Source organism: Stegodyphus dumicola, chromosome 6, assembly GCF_044657685.1.
Source record: "Stegodyphus dumicola isolate Sdum_Otavi_A_Nest chromosome 6, ASM4465768v1".
Lineage (NCBI taxonomy): Eukaryota > Metazoa > Arthropoda > Arachnida > Araneae > Eresidae > Stegodyphus > Stegodyphus dumicola.
The window spans coordinates 59,184,110-59,205,360 of NC_140773.1; the positions used below are offsets into that span (position 1 = coordinate 59,184,110).

Below are 21,251 nucleotides of genomic sequence, written 5' to 3' on the forward strand. Positions count from 1 at the left end.
AGAATTTCTATCTCAAGAATGCTGGCATGAGGATTTCCCTCTCATAGCTGTGTTTTGGAATATAATGATATCAAATCTTTATACACTACCTGGCCATTTGGCTTGAGAATGCACCTCTGCCCTCCTTATTTATTTATTTATTTGACTCTCCATCGCACTCTTGTTTGGTCAAGAATTGCATTTGGTGGTTTGGGAGGGATTGAATCGGTTTTCCATCCAATAGGGAAGTTTTTACGATCCAGCCGACACCTTGAACTTAGAGATGGGATCTTTTGCTGATACTATAGATTTGGTGTCAGTTTGAGATCTTATCTATTTATTATTTACCTTTTACGGGAGTTACCATTTAAATCCCTTAACTTAAATGATCAAATAGCGGAAGAGTAATGGGCAATTTTGCCTAAACTCCTTTCCTTCTTTTCATAAGAAGGAAGCGCCCTATTGTTATGTTATGTTATGCTGGCATGAACTGCAAATTATAGAAGTCACAAATAATTTATGCCTTTGCTTGTCTTAAAAATTCTCTTTTTTAATTGTTTTTAATAACAAAATAAAGTATATTTTCTAAACTAACCCTCACCAATATATGTTTATATAAAAAAGTATAATTCAAGAATAACAATAATTTTTTATAACATTATTCAGATTTTTTATGACAGGGAAGGGAAATTTCGTTAGTGGGAGGTGCCAAATGAATTTTTAAGTGAAAGAATGTAACATGATGTGATGAGTAAAATAGTAATGAAACGTAAAGCTTTAGAGATTTGAAAGCATTTAGAGAAGCGAGATTGGGAAATTAATATCATTAAGTAAACAAGAAAAATTATTAATGGTGTGAAAGTATTCAAAAGAATCCAGTTGATTAAATGAAGGAGCTCTACAGGTAATTTTTTAAGATCATATTAAAATGTAATTAAGTGATCTCCATACTTAGCTAATAAAAACCTTTTTTCCTTTCGAAATTTAATTCATACTCCCTGACGAGAAATTTCAGTGCTTTTTCAATTTTGCCAATATACACCAGATGGCACGATAAATATCAAACAATGCTAAATTAACAAAATAGTTAAAAGAACATATGAGAATCAAAAGATAAGAAGTTATGAATCGAAAAATGAATTTTACTGATAGTGGAAAAAATAACTTAAATATTGAACTTATGAAGATTATTTGTAATTGATAGTAAGTTTGAATAATTATTGGGTACCTGTTAGCTAAATGTCACTGTCGGCTTAGTGTCCTGTTGACTAAATGCATTGACAGTTAAGTGTTCTGTAGCCAAATGTCCTGTCGGCTAAGTGTCTTGTCGGTTAAGTGTCCATATCGGCTAAATCACCTGTCGGCTAAGTGTCCGTATCAGCTAAATGTTCTGTCGGCTAAGTGTCCGTGTCTGCTAAATGCCCATGTCAGTTAAGTGTCCTGTTGGCTAAGTGTCCACGACCGATATGAGGATATATAGACTGTTTGATGCAACATGATGGTTAATATTACATGCTTGATGTATGAATCATTGAATTTCAGAAATAGTTCAAGAATGAGCTATCTTGGTCCGCTTTATCAAGAGTATGATAAGAGTTAATGGATAGCCGTGGTTAGGGGTTATTGAGCAAGCTGCAAGGAGCTTGAATGGTCATGATCTTCGAAGGACCAACCATATTATATGCAGCCAGTGACACCCAGTTTTACTTTAAGTCATAACCCAACTGCATGGAGAGTTCAGTCTGTAGCCAATAGATGAATTCTGCAATTTCCACTTCATCATACCGACTTCAACTGATGAAGACCGTCAGAATACCATCTCTCACTGCATGTTAATACACTCACTGTTTTGCTTGGACCACAATGATTAAAAGTTAATGGCATGGAGAGATTAATCTTTTTTATTTCCACTGCATCATGCTGATAAGCTAGGAAGATGGTACTAGTCCATGAGATACTCTTCACAGTATTTGGGACCTCTGGCAGATAGACAGACAGAAAGAAGTACAGGGGCAGTAAAATATCACCATGGGCAAAATTGGTATCGCCCCACTGCACTAACCATCTATGGAAGTGTACCCTGACCGGGCTCGCTAACATCATGCTCGGGAATTTGTTTACATTGCAGCTTTCATAATATACAGTTAGATGTTAATGGTGCATAATTTACATTGCATATTGTCTAAGATTGTATTGTCTAAGATATACTTTACACGGGTACTTTGCAGTTGGATGGATAAATACAATAATTATGATAAGTTATTTACAGATGTATATACATATTTCTTTTGTGTTTCGGTTTGGAGCTTTGTTGAGCTGGGGGCAGTGTTTATGGTATGTAGTTCGTTTGCTTTTTTTGTTACACGGTTTACAGTTTAGAAGTTCATTCATAGTGCAGTTCATAGTTCAGCATACAGTTTATGAATTCATTTCATGATACATAGTGTTGAGTACGTAGTACTGGTGTATCTGTCACACATTGCACAGTATGAAGTAGTTCGTAGTTTGAGTAGTATGAGAAAAGTCACGGTTGAATAAATGGAGATAATCAAGCGTGTTTTCTAAAGGCACTCTTGTATATAATATGAGAGTGAGAGTGGATATTCTTATTGTTGCATTTTATGAACTTAGAGAATTATTTTGGGTTGTAAGCTATGGATGACACAGGTCCAATCCTTGACGGTGTAGAAAATCAATAATATTTTTTATGTTTTGGAAGACTTTACGGTGCTTAATGATGAATCTTCTAAATTCTATTCAAGTATCAGTGGGATGGCAAATGCAATGGGCTGACGTTAGCGGACACTGAAACATGTAATGTTCAGGGTCTCCACTTTCCCCGCATATGCATCTATACGATGTAGCCATGTTGCGATCATAAAAATACTTGGGGAAGGGATCGTGACCCGAGATGTACTGGGTTAGGAAGTAGGTTGAAATTGTGGTATTTTCATCAGCCTTGGGTAGTAGTTTGAATGTACATCGTCCTAGTGACCCTTGTTCCCATTGACGTTGCCACTTTTCATTTGCCATTTGTTTTAGTTTGTACTTTAATGGTGAGTTAGGCCATGGGATATGAATTTGAGATCCTGTTTGTTCTAGAGCTGCCTGTTTTGCTATAAAATCGACCCTTTCATATCCTTCACAGGCGTTGTGCCCTCTGGTCCATGACAAGACAAATTTCTTTTTACTTGTGCTTATAATGTCTTGAATTTGCAGAGCTATAGAAAAATTTGTGTGCTGTTGTTTGATGGCACGTATGGAAGACTGACATGGATGATTACATGGATGGTATCTGTATTTAAGTCACTAAGTTGCATGATGCTGTTTAGTATGACTATGAGCTCTGCTTGATATATGCTGTTTTGCGTTCGAAAGTAACCTTGCCATTCGTAGTGGAGGCCTGTTTTGTTTTTATGCTTCTTACCTTATTTTCGATCTTTGAGCCATCCATGTAGGTGGCTTGTCGAGGTTGCAATGGAGATTGTGAAGACCCAGAGCGGGATGTCTGTTATATTTCAGTGGCTTTTCTTCATAGTCTTGTGGATTGAAAATTATGCTGTTGTACGTGGAAGTTTTGAGTTGTAGGATCATTGTGGACAGTGCATTGATTTCTGTTTGAATTGGTAGTGGGGTTACCCCGGCTATTGTTTGCAGTGCATTGGTTGAGGTTGCTGAGAATGATCGGGTAATATTGATCAAGAAAGGTCTTTGAATTGAGTTAAGAGTCCGAATTTTTCTCGCTGTCATGGGAAAGGCCCAGATAGCAGCTCCATAGGTAATTATTTTATTGACTACTGTCTTTAATAGAATTTTCATAATGCGATGATTAAGGCCCCAGGAATAAATATCCTTTCATCGCCCTTAATGCTTTTGCGAATTTGGTGGTGGTTAGCTTCTTTTCCTGGAGATGTGATATCCAATTGAATTTCTGGTCTATGGTGAGTCCTAAGTACTTAATGGTCTTCACACATTTTATTTTATTGTATCCAATTCGTAGCTGGGGTTCCTAATTATTGTTTGTCCTGGCTTGTATATTATAAGTGTGTGCGATTTTATGTGTGATATTTGGAGTTTATTCTATGACAAAGGTTGTTGAATATATTAAGGGTGGTGTTGCAGTTTGCCTCTAGTTGTCTTCGTGTAGATCCTTGGATTATGAAGGTAACATCGTCGGCGAAGGCTACAATCCTTGTGTTATTTGGCCACTGATGATCAATAATATTATTAAAGGTGATGTTCCAGAGATCCATGCTCATACATGACCCTTGAGGACATCCTTTAGTTTGTTTTCTGCCAATTATGGTATTGTCATAGATTACTATGCTGTGTCTGTTCTTGAGATAGTCCGTAATCGTTAGGTACAGGTTTCTTGGGCACTGCATCTCCCTGAGGGCCTGCTTGACAGCTGGCCACCAGAGAGAATCGAATGCGTTTTGCAGGTCAAGACTTGCAGGATAGCCAAGTGCATTTGATTGCTTTTGTTTGCTTGTATTTGGGAGTTTGCTATATCTATTGTGTGAGTGCTTACGCTTTTGGGTTTAAATCCATATTGGTTGGTACTTATTCTATTGTCTTTATATATATGGTATTTTAGTCGATTGACCAGAAGTCGTTCAAGGAGCTTTCCCATGGCTGGTAGTAGATTTATTGGTCGGTATGAGCGAGGGTTCTCTGGTTTTTTGTTTTTCTTTGAAAACAGGATGATTTGCCCTTGCTTGAAGGAGTCCGGGAAGCAGTTGTATTTCAGGCATTTATTGTAAAGATTTAGGAGTATTTCTGGGCTGACTTTACAGATTATCTTCAAGACTTGATTTGAAATCCCATCTGGGCCAGGTGCCTTCGCATTGTTGAGTGTTTTGATGAGCTGTAGTAATTCTTTCTTTGTAAATTGTCTGTCATCTGAGGTGTTTGGTGAATTAATGGAGGTTCTTAATTCTCGTTGCTCTGGGGTGTTGTCTTGTGGGAAAACATGGTCTAGGATGTTGTTTAAGGCTTCTGTCGTAACGTTGGCATTGTTGTATGTATGTATGTATGTATGCTATTTGTGGTTGTATCTGTGTCAGCTTAAAAATCTTTGAAGTGGCAATTTTATAGAGTGCTCCGTAAGTATTCTGGTTGTTGGTGCAAAAGAAGGTCCAAGATTTGAGTTTAGCTTCTGTGATTTTCTTCTTATAAATTGCCCTTTGCCTGTTGTATTCAGCCCATGCTGCTGTGCGATTTTCGTGGTTAGTGCGGGACTTTAATCTTTTTCTTAGCGCTCTGGTCTTTTGGCGATCTGCATACAGTTCTTTGGTCCACCAGTTAGCTTTTGTTTCATTGGTGGCTGACTTTAGTTTGAAGGATGCATAGCAGCATTATTTAATAAGTCGTGTGAAGTGTATTGCATATATATTGACATCTTCTTTGGATTTTGTCTGGGTGATAGTTTGTAGAATGGGTTGAACTTTTGGACTTAATAGTTTGATAAACTTTTTCTCTGCGTTGCTGCTAATTCGAAAGCATTTCGTCTGTATGTTTTCTATTTTCTGGGCAATTTCAAAGGCGATGTATTTGTGGTCGGAGAAAGAATCGTCTTCGCTGATTTTCCTATTCTGGATTTTGTGAGTTAGATGGTGTGTACTGAGAGTCAAATCGAGCCATCTTCTTCCATTGATTGTGGTGAAAGTGGGTAAGTCCTCAGGTTCGTTGTGCAGGATCAGATTGTTAAAGTCCTCCATTTCTGTTCCTCTTGGGGTGGTACGTGGATAACCCTATAGGCTGTTCTGTGCATTAAAATCACCATTGATCACATGAGTTGCTTTGCTATTGTGGAGAGTCATCTTTATTTCTTGCAGGGTGCTATCGAGGCCTTCGATAGGTGACGCATAGGTGCTAGTGAGGTAGATATGTGATTCTGCTGTAGTAATGGATATGGTGACTACATCTCTGTGTGCTTTGATGTACCAAGCACCTATACTGTATAGATCTGGACCTTGTCACTTATACTCCTTCATTATTTTCTGTCAAGAAGTTTGGCAGGCCGTACCTCTGGAACTCTTCTGTGCACTTAATCTATGTATGGCAATGTTTTATCGACATTAGACTCCACAAAAAGGTCATTAGAAATGCCTAAAAAATAAAAACTTCAATTAAATGTTTCAAAACCAATTTTAATTAACATTTAAAAAAAAATCCTCACAGAAGGCTATGTAATTAAGCGTTGATACACACCAGCCAATGCCAGACACTGGCCACTGAGAGGCAAAAAAAGTGAGAAGTAAGTAGTAAATCTTAACAAAAAATTTCAAGTTTTTATCCTCGTGCTATGGTGAGCACATATGCATATTGCAGAGCAAAGATGAATGTTGCCATTTACTGCAATGAGGATTTCAGGTATACATGCCTTACCATGTGGTAGCTGATATCATTTCCAAAAGGGCAGCCAGGTATTCCTAATTCAGTGGTCTTTAAATGCATAACTTAATATCTTAAGTGTATTCGTTGACATAATATAGTTATTCTGTGCTTACTTCGAAAAGAATATGTTTTGTTGTTTCCTTTTTTTTTTTTTAATAATCTGCTGCTGAGTTATTATATTGAAATAGTGGTATTAATTTCAATATCTTTTACTTTCTTAATAAATTAAATTTTGAATTATTGATTGTTGTATGGGGATTTAATTTTGAAATTTTTTTTGATATGGTAATTTGTTTTCACTTTTTGCTTATTTTTTTGTTATCAGTAACTAGACCTTTAAAAACTTAAAATTTCATCTTTTCAGGCTGAAGCACGGACTTTACCCCTTTATGACTCTTTAATCACATCTGCTCAGAAAGCTGAAGCATTTCTTCGAAAGAGGATGCTGTTTGAAGATAATGTAGATGGAAAAACATTCTTTGGTTTAAGTGATGATGGTTAGTTTTATATGTTAAATTAAGGAAGATAATTTTCATATAATTGCATGCTTTTGTGAGTAGGTAGGGAATTCTTTCTTTATAGTGATTTTATATGTTATCATTATGCTTCTTCCATCTTCATGCCTCCTGCTTCTGTGATTATATATCTTCATGTAATTTACCTACTATGTAGTCATTCTTTGATAATTTTGCTATCATTGAAATTTTTGGCATTTGATCTTGATTTCTCATAATAGTTCATGTCATTAATGATCCTTTAATGAAATTTTTGACTGTAAGAATAATATTCATTAATATATGTAAGCAATTTATCACTACCTTCTGTATATGAACCTGATTACTTTCCAGTCTTTCATTTGCATGAAAGATTGGAAAGAAAAGCATTTTCCCCCTTTTCTTTTCTTTCTTTTTTCCCCTTTTTCTAACATGAGTCTTAGCATCTAACTGGAAGGCTAGAAAGACAGTTCATTGATAAGGAAGTCTGTAAAATTTGATATTTACAGTACAAAATGGGGATTTTCTAACAAATATATGTACTATGATGACTATAATGATGAACATTTCCAGAAATTTTTGTTTCTCAAATTTGGGTGCATGCTTGTAGAAGTGCTATATTGATTCATTGCAAATCTTTATATCTTTATTGAATATTTGATAGAGAAACCTATTAAAAAACAGGATTCAAATATCTGTAGTGCTGAAAAGATAGTACTCATTTGTTTCATTCATTCGTGATTGTATGAAGAAATCATTTAGATTTTCAGATTTTAACAATCCTCATTCATTGTTCAGGATCAGACATACGTAGTTACGGCATGATTTGATGTTATTTTTAGCACCTATTTATATTTTTAGATAATAAAGAACCCAAGAAAACAATTAATTGTTGTAGAAGAAGAGGCTGGTTTTTTCTGTCCTGAATAGATAAGCATATAAGAACAATACGAGTTATGGTGATTAAATCACTAGTGCAGAAATTTTATTTTTGCCATCGCAAAGAACTGAGCCTGGAAAAAAGAAAATAAACTGCTGATGACAAAAGACTAAGGGCTGTATCTTAACCCTCTGAGTATCATACCTTTTTGGATCTGTTAAAAGAAGTATATTTAAACAACATTTATTTCCTAAATTTGTACAATTAATTATTTTAACCATCATTAAAATATTTAGATAATTAAAGAAAATAATTATAAAAAATAAAATTTTCTAAATAATAAGGTGATGTACAAGGTGTGTCACACACACACAAAAGAGAGTCCAATAAATCTTTGTACCTACAGAATCAGTTTTCCGTGACATTATCACCTCCAAAGTAGTTCCCTTCAACATTCACACACTTCCGCATTTGGTGTTGCCATTGCTGGTAACAGTTCTGGAACAAGGTTTTTGGAAGGCCCTTCAGAAGATTCTCAGTTTTTGCCTGAACCTCTTCAGCTGAGGTAAAATGGGTTCCGTTTAAGTAAGATTTAACTTTAGGAAATAAAAAATGTTGCATAGAGCCAAATCAGGTGAATAAGGAGGATACTCCATCAAGATAATGTTTTTGCTGGTCAGGAACTGCTTGACAAGTAGGGGCGTTGTCCTGGTGTAACAGCCATCCATCACTCCACAACTGTGGCCTTTTTTTTTTTTCCTAACTTTTTTACGAAGTCTTTTAGTACTTCAATGTAGTAGTATTGATTAACAGTCTGACCTCGGGGAACCCATTCAATCATGATGAACGTGCTGGGTGAGCACGTTCATCATCTTCTACACTATCCCTTCCCCCTGAAAACTGCTTATGCCATTCAAACACACGTGGATGAGACAAAGTTTCATTTCCATAAGCCTTGGTCAACATTTGAAATGTTTCCTCTGTGACTGATGTCTTAAGTTTCACAAGAAAGTTAATGTTGATTCTCTGTTCAGTTTTTGCATTAGACATTTTTCCAGCAGAATGCAGTTGCACATGTTCACTCAGTAATGCAGTATACTCCACTGGTGGGGTCAGTTAAGTCGAAACTGGCCGCATGGATGGAGGAGGTGTGTTGTATGACGTCACCAAAACAGTTGTTGCCAACTCTATTCTGTTTTCAAGCTACACTTTTTTTTTTTTTTTTTTTTGTCACATATTGTATGCCAAATAACAAAAAGTCTCTGATTGGATAAAAGTGGTCATATCACTCAGGGTAAAATAGGATTTTATTTAAGGTCGTTAAAGAAGAATTAGCAACAACATTGTTTTTATAAGCTCAAAAATTAACACCATGCTTTAGATTGCTTGCTTCCATTGATCTGCTTCTGAATCAAAATTGAATTCAGAAATTTTCATTCTGCTGCCATTGATTTTGTTATTTCAAATAATGTTTATCTTTTAAATCAATTCTTGCTGACCTTATCATTTTTAATCAAGTAGTAATGCTATTTACATCCATTTCTCATGTAAGGATCTCAGATGAAATTATGCTTTCTAGATGCAGATCTTTTATTCTTCTGTCATCGACAGATATTTTACTCCTTACTTTCTTGCTTCATAGATTTTGCTTCCATGCATGTTCAAGATTTTTTTGTTCTCTTGATACACAAATTGAAGTGACAAAGCTAGAGGCAAATAAAATTAGCAAGCTAGAAGCTAATTTTTTGGATAATGTAAACAGCTTTTAATAAATGGATTCTGAAAGGTTATATTGAAGTGAATGATATCCTACTTCTGAGAATTGCATAGCTCACAATGTAGATGTGTCACAAAAACGAGACAAAGTTGTGTTATATTTCTTCCAACAAGTACCAGATCCATATAGCTGTGAAAGCTATTTTCATCCAGGATGAACATAACCTTTTATTGTGTGGTAAATATAGATGTAAATGAATAAACAAAATTTAATACCTTACTTGATGTCTTTGTCTTCTAAATATAGGTCCTTCTAATACAGCTTTAGAAAACATAGTGAAACAATGTTTTAAGATTATAAAGAACTGTTTTGATATATGCTAAGTAAATGACAAAACGGAAAAAGTTGCATAAGCAAATTAATTTTCAATTAATGTAAATTGTGAGAAATTTGAATCTTGGGAGGATATTAATGAAATATTTGAAGTTTCTGTACTGATGCCAGTTCATTGTCTCAAAGAAGTCCATATAGAGTATGAGCAATTTTTTGAAGATGAGCAAATTGGTTAGAAATTCCCTGCACCACCCAAATCTATGATTTTCTGCCAACGTTTTGGTAGTTTTGCAGCATAGATTTATCTAGTAATGATACAATGCAAAAGTGTTATTAATTTTTTTAGAATAAAGAGAAAATAACCAAATTAAAAAGGGGAAATTAGAAGGCTATTACTAAATTAAATTATAAAGCTGATTTATATATTTTTTATCTTACAAATTTATATATATATATCTGTATTTTTTATTTTCTTTTTAGTTCGTTTCGAGTCTGACAATGAAGATGATTTGGTAGAAGTGGACTTTGACATGGATGATATAGAGGAAGAGTTGGAACTTGATTCATCTATTCTCACATGTCAGGCGAGCACTTCAAAAAAATTATCTGGTCGTGATTTGTAAGTGTATAATCATCATTAGATATCTTAATTTTCAAACTTGTCAACCATGCCTGTACTTTTAAATGTGTGCATTACATCAGACATTTTGTAAAGAATGTAATGAATAAAGCTGTTAATAATCCAACCTCTGATTTAATGTCTTCATATTCTTTTGCATGTTAATTGTAGGATATATTTTGAGTTGAAATGTTGACGTTTTTATAACTATAATTGACTAAGCTACATTTAAATTTACCAGTACAGATCAAAACACCGAAGGTAATTCAAAAAGTAATAGCAAATTGGGTGTTCATAATCAGGATATCAAATAGATTTTAATAGAATAATAGTGAAAATGGTGATATAATAGAACAGTGTCATGTCTTTGACAAAATCACCTTCCTTATTGGCACATAACACACAGTGCACTCCCATACAGTCTGCACCAGCTGTTGGATTCCTCTTTAGAAAAATGCTATGGGCTATGGCTGTAATCTGGAATGTATAATTTCTCTGACTACAGTATAGTTTTGAAATTGTCAGTATGTCGTTCATAAGTCCAAACATATCACACATGATAATCAGTGTGGTCCAAAATTCCATAATGTTTGGAACTTTTGGGCCATAGGTCTGCTTTATTTATTGTCACAATTTCACATCATAATATTCTACCCAGCTCCAGAGAGTAAACTTTGCTTAACATGTTTCAACGTCTTACGAATACTATGAAAAAACGGTGATTTTTATTGATGCCAGCAATGTATTTCTGTCTGCGGTTGCATCCAAAAGAAATAAGTCAGTATGACAAGTGCACTGAAAAAGGAGGGTGATTACTTTGAAAAATTATATTTACCATTTATGTGCATCTAATTATCCCCTTCATATTTCAACGTTTGCTTTTTTGGCATAACATGATATGTATTCAGTAAAAATGTTAACATTTTAAGAATTAGTTTAAATGTGGGAATCGTGAAAAGTTTTCTGCTCATCAAATTGAGAAAATGCAATTGAATTTTAATTAGAACAAGAAGAACATTGCTTGGGGTGTTCTAAATTTTTAAAGTGTGCATTTTTAAATTTCTGCAATTTTAAAAATATTTTTGTATTTTAATTCAAAACACATGAAAAGATCAAATTTCTTAATAAAGTTATGCCAAAGTGCATTTTAAATATTAAATAAATGAAATGAAAGTAAAATATTTGTACTTTAAAATAGCAATTTTAAAATGATTTTATCCAATCTTTAAGTTCTATTCATGGGTATTTATTGCTTCCACTGTTTGCATCGTATTAGGAGTACATAATATTGTACTCATCCCTGCAGATTTGGTTCTTAATTAAATTTTCTTTTTAGTTTCAATAATAATTTCCTTTTTTTAAAAATGCGTGAAGTTTATTTATCGTTTCATCATATTGATAGATACTTTTATTTGTTTTTGAAAGTCTGATTTTTAAAACGTTTCTTCCATAGGTAATGTATAAACCAGTGTTCTTTGATTGAAGTTTTAAAAGATCAAAAATTAGTCCTATTTGATTGTAGTTGATGCTGCAGAGTTCAACTATATGCTTCGTTCCTTTGTTAATTTTTTGCTTTTTCGGATACTTCTATTTGAAATTTCAAAAATTAAAAAAATACACATACAAAAGTTATAAGTTTTTTTAATTATTTCAATTTTGTTTTATTTACTATATAAGGTAATTTCTCCGTCCTTCCCGCAAGCTTTCGTGTTGTAATTGGAAGCATGCTTGACGCGTAAATCGGGAGGTTCGAATCTAGGCGAGGGCATTGCACATTTCTTATGTCCCCGGTCTGCCTTTTTTTTTAAAAAGAGATTTTACAAATGATGCCCAAACTAAAAGGTAGCAGGTTGATATTTTGTCATTGCTAGGATTTGGCAAATTGTTCCCCATTTGCCCTTTGAAAGTGGGAGTATATAAAGTATTTTCTCCCTCCTTTTCCACATGCTTTCATGGTGTGTTTGAAAACATATGAGATGTGCATTTTAGAGGTCCTGGGTTCGTGTCCTGGCAAGAACATTGCACATTTTTCATGTCTTCTTCTTCAAAATAACCTAATGACTCTACAACTTATTTTTGTTTCTTTCTTTTATATCATGTTATCACTCATATATTGGATACTTGAATTAATTTTCGCCGTTTGTTGGGCAGAAAATGCATGTTTATTTTTATAGAATAGTGTAATTAGATAATTTGCTGAAAGCAGTGTCCATCAGCAGCTACAAACTTTGTCACTTTTCAAATAACAAATGGATTCTGTGATAAAAAAACTTCAGGTTCTTTTGACGTGATCCACTCATGGAACCAGTGTTCAAGATCACTAAAAGATGTGTTGTTCTGTAAGGCCGTGCTGCATGGACCGAAATAAACGGTAATCGGGAGGGCCAGTGTCTGGTGAATATGGCAAGTGGAGTAAGACATCCCATCAAAGTCCATTCAAGATTTCCTTCACTCAGTTTGCAACATGTGATTTGGCATTGTCATGAAACAGAATTACTTTGTCATGTCTGAACAATTGTGGGCATTTAAGTGTGTGATTCAGATTAAATAATTGTGGTTTGTAGAGTTCAGCATTCATCATTTGACGTGGTTGCAGCAGCTTATGGTACACCACACTGACTTGATCCCAACAAATGCATAGCATAATCTTTTTGCTATAAATATCTAGTTTTGGCGTTAATGCAAAAATGACGTTTTGAAGCAGCACTTCACAAATGGTTTAGTATTTCGGAAAGTTTCTTTCTGTCAATTCATGCAGTACTCACTTTCCAAATTTCTGAATCATCCCCATTGCTTTTAAGTACGTACTAACAGTTGATGCATACACAGTTAGTGTTTCAGACAACTGTATAACCATCTGAGATGACTCTTATGCCAGTAATGCCTTTAACTGTCCATTGTCAAACTTTTTGGCTGAACAGGGCACATTTCGTCCTATACCTCAAAACTGTTGTCTTTGGATCGTCAGAACCAGCCTCTGCACACTGTTTTCTACAGAGCATGTTCTCCATACTCTCCCATTAACAAACAATGACTTTCAGCAGCAAATTTCTTGAGATGAAAGCAGAAGAGTAACATGTCCTGCAAATGCTCTTTTGTAGATACAAATCATGTTATATTCAAGGCACTAATTTGTATATTCTTTTACTCCACTCAGATGTCACGTACCGATCAGAAAACTTAACGTTTTTACAGTTAAATACGTCTTGTATTGCTATCTGCTATGTTGCACTTGTACAACTAGTGAAACATAGCAGTTCTGTACATCAACAGTGAGAATTAATTCAAGCTCCCGATAGTATTTAAACAAAGTGTAAATCCGACTAGAGTGGATAAATCAGTTTTGATTATTGAAAGCAATGACATAATTGAATAACTGGGAATGCTAGATAACATGAACTTTCAAAGGCTGGTTATAAAATTAGTTCTGCTGAACAAAAAAAAGGCATTATTTTCTTTTTCTTTGCAAAATCTGAGGCAAATTTATTGCATATCAGGATAGATGTAATTTTATTTTATGCTTAATAATTATTTTATTAGATTATAATATTATTATAATTTCAAAATTATTTTATTAGAAAATAAAAATATTTCCAATTATGTGGGTAGTGCAATGTATAAAATCAGATAAGAAATAGGTAAGAAAAAATAGATAAGAAATAGGTTATGGTGGAAAATGAAACGTAGGTTATAATAATAGTAATAAAAAAAAATACTTCGTTCTCACACTTGTATGATCTTTGTCCCATTTAATATTCCAGTAGCATACTGTGCATATAAAAATAAACCATCAGCCTACAAAGTTACATTTTTTTAAAGGATTAAATTATACTTTTCTGAAGGCAGTAAACAAGTAAATTTAAATGTAATGACTCTCAAAACTTTTTTCTTGAAAATGAACTCTTATAATTTTAAGAAACTGCACAACACATCAAGCTATATTGTTATTGCATAGCATTCTGTTATCACGGGAAAATATAAGTATTTTTTATGATTATGAAGTTGAACTTTGAATCAAAAATGCATTTATTAAATAAATGAGCATAAAATTTAAATGCTTTGTTTTATTTTATTTATTTATTTTGGAGGCGGAATGGGTATCGTTTTGAAGCTGGCATCTTCCGAGAAACTAGAGAAAGGTTATAATCTTTCAACTTTTATTCGTTATTGATTTGAATACTGAAATAATAGGCCTTTAACCAGTATCTGGTTCTTCCAAATCCTTCAAATTTTGTAGCTAGCAAAATTCTAAATGTTTGATTATTATATTATTTAAATTGCATTTAAATACAGAAATTACACTGCTAACCTTAAGCTGTTCATTAATTCATATATAGAAAATATTTTTTCCAATATTTTGAAGTTTCGTTTCATATGAAGAGCATTTCATATACTGTCCTTTTTTGTTGGTTCTGAGGGGGTTTCATTTGAGTTGATTTCAGTAATAGTTTCTAATATGAATTAATTTTTAATTAAAGGCTGATAACTGGGATAAATAAGGAATAAGTGATAATAGAAAGCTTATTAAATGCTTGAACAGTCTGTAGATTATACAGTCAAAAGTCTTTAATCCGGACTCGTCGGGACTTCGGCGATTTCGGATTATCTTTCTTTTTTCTTTCTTTTTTTTTTTTTTTTTTTTTTTTTTTGATTATAGATCATCAGCTTAAATCTGGTAAGATGGCATGCAGAGATTATAAAATTAAAAATATGAAACCATAATTTATGAAATAAAGAGCAATTATAAGCTAAAGTGTATCAAAATTTACAAAAAAAAGCTTAATATTTATTTGTTTACTTTATTAAACATTTCTTCCAACGTGCACATGCGTAAAGCATACATTACACATAGTCGAAATTAGAAAATTGCAACCAGAAAACTATTTGATGTGTATTCATGATATTTATAAAGACGAGGAATTTGATTTAAATCATATCAGAGACGGAGTACATCGAGATGAAATACTACATTTAGTAAGAAATTATAAGCCGATTAGAATAAAAACATCTGCCCTGAAGATAAGGATAGTGCCAACAGGTCAACTTCCAGTTCGTTGCGCTCCGCGACGCCCCCTCCCGCAGAGCAGCGTGAAATTGATAAACAGATTTCGGAATGGTTAGAGAAACAAAGGATATGCCTTTATCCATTTTTTGCAGCAATTCCACTTTTTGTTTGATGTACATCGAAACATGCTTTTGCTTTGTAGATCCTTTGGCAGCTCCAGAATTGGAAATTCTTTTTGACATAATCGAAAGTTCAAGTTTACTTTTATAAAATTGCTCTAACAGTCTACAAAAAAAAAAAAAAAAGAAAAAATAAGCCGGATCCAATTCGAAGATTAAGGAACGACGCAATCTGCAACATTAACTGAAGTATAATAATTAGATAATTTTAGCTTAGCTTAAACCGTCCATTATACTTTAAACGCGCATGCGTAAACATATTATGCGCATGTGTAAAGTTATTATGCGCATGCGTCAACACATTATGCGTTGGCGCATGCGCAGAAAGTTTGTAGCTTTGAGGTCCGGATTAAAGACTTTTAACTGTAATATACTTTAATCCTCTAAGCTCCAATTAATTTTTTTTTTAACATTGAATTGCTTAATCATGTACTTTAATGCATTTTTCTTTACATTTACATTGTGCGATTGATTTCTAGGTGATCAAAGATACTCTTTAACAAAATCTTATAAAGAACAAAGTAATATTTGTAAAATTGGAACAGATATCATAAGTTATTACAAGGTAAAGATCATGTCTGGTTTTCATGTGTAAAGGACTGCCTACATTTGTGAACCATTACTTACCAGATCATTGGAAAATTAAATATTTCTGCTCATTCATCTGATTACTATTCAGTTTAATTTTAGGAAGATCCTAAAACATTATTAAGACTTTATAAAATTTTTTCCTGACTTTGTGAAAAGTTTGCATTAACACCATTTGCATTGCATTTCAAAAATTACATGTCTAATGTTAGTGAAGCAGAAAGGAACAACCATACTTAATTTTTTTTTTAAAGTTTTGGTTTTAGTTTATTCTATTTTTATGCAAAAGTAGTATTATTTTTCATGTGTAGAGAAGTTATTTTATATCATTTGACTTGTTTTATAGGAAAAATCTGGAAGCATCTTCATAAAATACTAATTTAAAAAAAACAAAATCATTGAACATGCATATATTTTAAACATTTTTGTCTAATTTATACCATTTATAGTATTTTTTGTAAATATATGTGGCAAAATTAAAGTTATTAGTTACTATGCTAATGTTTTTAGTTAATAAGACTTATTAAAGTAAATTACTAACTATTAGTAAGTAAGACCTATTAAGTTAGTATGCTGTGTTACTAATTAGTAAGACCTATTAAACTAAATGTTTCTCTAATAAATTATAAAAAATTGTTGCACAATGAAAGAATCATCCAAATGTGCTGAAAATTTATAATAAATAAGCAAAGGAGAAATAATCTAGATCTACTTCTTTGATTAAAAAAGAAACAAAAATTAAAGGAATCATTGTTTGTAGTATAATCTCAGGTTCTGATAGATGTGCTTATCTGGCATAGTATGGATGTGCACAACTTAACAAATATTATTATATGTGCCATATATGAACTAAAGTTAGCAGGTTTGTATATGTGTATTCTGAGATAGGAATAAGCTGCACAAAGTTTTGATTTGAGACATGATACTGTATTAAAATTATAGATGCAATCCTTGAAGAGCCATGTACCTGTATGGCTGGTATTTGTCTTGAAAAATGGCCTCAAAATGTAATAAGAATTGTTATATTACTTTTAGCTGAATGTTGTTGTCATGCTATGTTGCCATGAGATTGGTATGATGGACTGATTACCAAAAGTGTGAATTCCATGTGTAGCCAACTCATATCCAAACATGAATTTAACAGCAGTTGGTGCCTAGTTTAAACTATGGTATTGATTGAAGAATCATGCTACTTGTTGGATACATTTTCATATTCATTGGGATTGACATAACTTGAAAGGTTCCAGGGATAAGTCTTTGGTAGTTGAAGAAGTGCCTTCGTGCAGAGCAATACCTTTTCGAACAGGTCTAGTGAACACATCCTTATTCATGTAACATGTATGGCCAGGAATGATGAAAAGCCTTGGGATGGGCATTCATGTTGTTTTCACAAACTCACTGTCGTGGTATTTTATTGACCTTCTGGTCATTTAATATGAGAATATTGTTAGATTGTGCCTTAACCCTCTTTAGTGGCACAGGTTTGGGATCCATGATAAAGACCTGTATATAAACAGTCTTTATTAGCTAAATTTATGTAATTATTTTAGTTTTTATTTTCATAAAATTAAATTTATTAAGATGGCATCTATATTATAAAAGAAAGTAAGCAAAATATCTTAAATTATAAGCTAACCTTTACCATGTGACAAAAAAAAAAAAAAAATCATGTCTGGATAAAACTGGTTATGGTGTTGAGAGGGTTATTCCAGTGAGTTCAGTGTTGTTGAAGTGCTGTGTCATTGTTCCCTATTAAGATTGGCAGTAGGTCTTTATTAAGCTTCATTAACCTTTCTATTTACTCATATCATGCAAAATCTAATAATTAAAGACATCATTACAGTTGCTGAAATTTAAGACAACTTAAGATTGCTTTGATAATTGCTTTTGCATCATAGCTTTGTTATTCATGTGCCATCTTTGATGCATGTTCTCTATGCACTGTGATGAATCACCTTGAGGACTTTTTTATACATTTTTAATTACATATATGGTTTCAAAGTATTTGTGTTTGAAATTCCATTGAGCAAAGTTTTTAGAATGTTTATATATATACATACAAAAAGTGTATATGTCACATTTTCTCTTCAGTCTCGTTATGTCTCATTAAATGCATGGCAGTGCAATTTAAATAGAAATCTTTTAAATTAAATCATAGTTATCCTTTTTCTTGGATCTTGTAAATTTCTGTCTAATCTAAAGTCGATGATTCTTACCTTAGGTGAAATGCAAAAGGCACTCTTGTGTGAGATAGTTTCAGGAAAAGCTCTTTCAGGATGAGGGAGATTAAATCATTAATTGAACATTTCCTGGAAATGTAGGATAGATATAGAAATGGTTTTTAAACCACTGTATAAAATGATTTCTTGTTAAAATTTTGCACAAAATCTCAGACTTATTGCTGTATATACTTGTGTATAAGTCGACCCCCCCCCCCCCCCCCGATTTTTGAGAAAAATTTTCGAAGGAAAAAAAAATTTTGTCGCATGAAGCAGCGGCCTTGCCGCCAATAAAACGGCATGCCAATGTACTTGATAAAATTACACACATGCTTTAGCAAATTTTTGTTTATTTACATTTTAGCAGGATAAAATTTTAAAATATGTACAAAATTTTCAATGAATTTCATTCGAATCGTTTAAATTCCTTTAAAGTCAGAACCTGCAAATAAATCATGAAATTCTTTTTCGGTCATTAACAAGTCATCATAAATTTCATTACTCGATTCATCACAGCTAATATCATTATCATCATTTGGATGGGTAACATCATTTCTGTGCCAATGTAACATTTTTTGAATAATTTAATTATCATTTCAGCTGGAATTATATCCGAAGCTTCTTTCACCCACCATGCAATTAAACTTATATTCTGATTTCTAATATTGCCGCCTTTGGTTTTAGTAGGCAAATTGGATCGTATCCCATTCTGCCCAATGCTTATACTTATTCATCTTGAACAGCTTACTTATGCTGACATCCAGTGGTTATAAAATGGATGTCAACGCTCCTGGGATCACAGAAAGTGTTGTTTTTGAACTTTCTGAATGTTACGGTCTAAACATATCTCAAATCAAAAGCAAAGGTTTCTCTAAAAGTGCACCTGATTTTTTGTACCATACATTTTGAAATCAATCATGTGTTAGGGTGTCGTCCATCCAGTTATTTTTCTATGCATGAACGAGAACACCTATCGGAAATACTGTTTTTTTCAATAATGTTTTTCGCTTGAAAATAATCATGTGAAGCAACTTATTTCCATTTGCTAAACAGGTGAGAACTACTGTGAAATGAATTTTCTCATCACCATTTGTTTTTATATGAACTGTTTTTTCACTCTTTTTATCAGCAGCGAAATTTTCCGCGAGATCGAAAGTCATGGGGGTTTCATTAATGTTTCCTATTTGCGACATTTCAAAATTAGTTATTTTTCTTTTTTCAATTACATACTTTTGGAAGTTTATTAATTTATCTTTGAGTTTCTGTGAAACTTTGGTATGATGATATAAATGTAGTCCATAATGATTCCTGAATCTCGTGCACAAATGGTGTGATGCACAAAAAGTGTTATTGACAGGATCAAATTTTTCATCTTTCGTGAGTTTCAGGCTCGCAAATATATCACAGCTCGGTTTATGATATAACTTTGCTTTTTGTTGTCTAGAATCCAGCACTAAAACCTTTTCCCAATTCTGGGAAAGACACCGATCCACGAAGCAGTGCCTTTTTAGATTTTAGGGTTTTCTTTAATGTAACCACACTTTCCCTCCAATCACGAATCATCTTTTCATTCACAGCAAACTTACATGATGCAATACAGTTGTTCGTACTTTCAGCTTGAATTTCACAGTGTAAGACATTCTGTTTTGTTTTACACAACTCTTTGCAAAGAGTGTGTGGCTCTTAAAAAAGTTTTTTTTTTTTTTTTTTGTTGTTGTTGTAAATTCCGCTAAATCAGACATTACGGAAAGCACAAAAAGTAAAAAAGCACGTGTCTGATCAAGATAAATAGACACACAAATTTGTGTTTTTTTTTTTTTTTTTTTTTCTTATGCATGAACGATATATTTAATAATCAAGTTCAACAATGTGCGATTGATCGACGGTGGCAGGTCTCTCTCTCTTTTTTTTTTTTAAGGTTCTGTGTACAAGTTGATCCTCTACTTTGATTTTTTCCTCCTTAAAATTGTTGACTTATACACGGGTATGAATGTACTTGATATTTTTAATTACTATAAAAATTTTGTCTATATATTTTCTATTAACATTTAAAGTGTTATTAGTGTTATAAAAATTTATTAAGGTTAAAATATGTTTTAGTTTGTATTAAAATGCTTTCTTTTATTTCATACATTTTAAAAATATTTTTAGAGACGTTGCTAAAGTGTTACAATTCCTGTTGGAAGGACGTTGCAATGTAAGTACAAAGCTGAAAATTTATTTTTTTATGTTCTGTGCCTTAAAAAAAATCTTATTTATTTTTAATTTCCTTGCATAGTTCTCCCCATTTTTTAAACTAATTTTATTGTATGAAAATCATGTGAATAATTTAATTTTCAAAGAACGTGGTTACAGTAAGAATGTCACAAAGGAAAAATAATCATGGACAAACTAAATAAAAAATAATCATGGATTTTTGAAAGAGATACTATTGTGATACTGGTAAGTATCACAATAGTATCTCTTTCAAAAAAAACCTGTTTTCCAATAAGAATATTGCATAATATTATTATTATAATATCGGATGGGTATATATCGAATTGATATCTGAAGTACCTTGAAAAGTTCAGAGTGCCTCACGTAAATGAGTCTTAACCACAGTTCCCAGAAGGGCATCGGAGGAAAGAAGGACAAGGGCACAAACAAAAGATCCACATTTTGAAAGCAGTAGATAAGTGAGCTGGATCATGGATAACAGAAGTGAGTGAAATCACATGTTTGGTAAGTTTCATAAGTGTGAGAACACCTGTAACATCCAGGTAGTTAATGAAAAATTTGCACAAAATAAGTTTCAAATTATAAAGGCAAAGGAAAGCAAAATGGAAAAATGGATGAATAC

The 21,251-nt window shown here is 32.9% G+C and overlaps 1 protein-coding gene across 1 annotated transcript in view; it reads left to right on the forward strand.

The window, feature by feature from the left end:
• The window catches only part of LOC118190632 (uncharacterized), a 175,565-nt gene that overhangs the window by 113,539 nt on the left and 40,775 nt on the right, over positions 1-21,251 (forward strand). Inside the window, exons 7-9 of the mRNA XM_085818342.1 lie at positions 6,743-6,875; positions 10,283-10,421; positions 20,564-20,609. Of these exons, the coding sequence (XP_085674468.1) occupies positions 6,743-6,875; positions 10,283-10,421; positions 20,564-20,609 (318 nt within the window). The remainder of the gene's footprint in view (positions 1-6,742; positions 6,876-10,282; positions 10,422-20,563; positions 20,610-21,251) is intronic.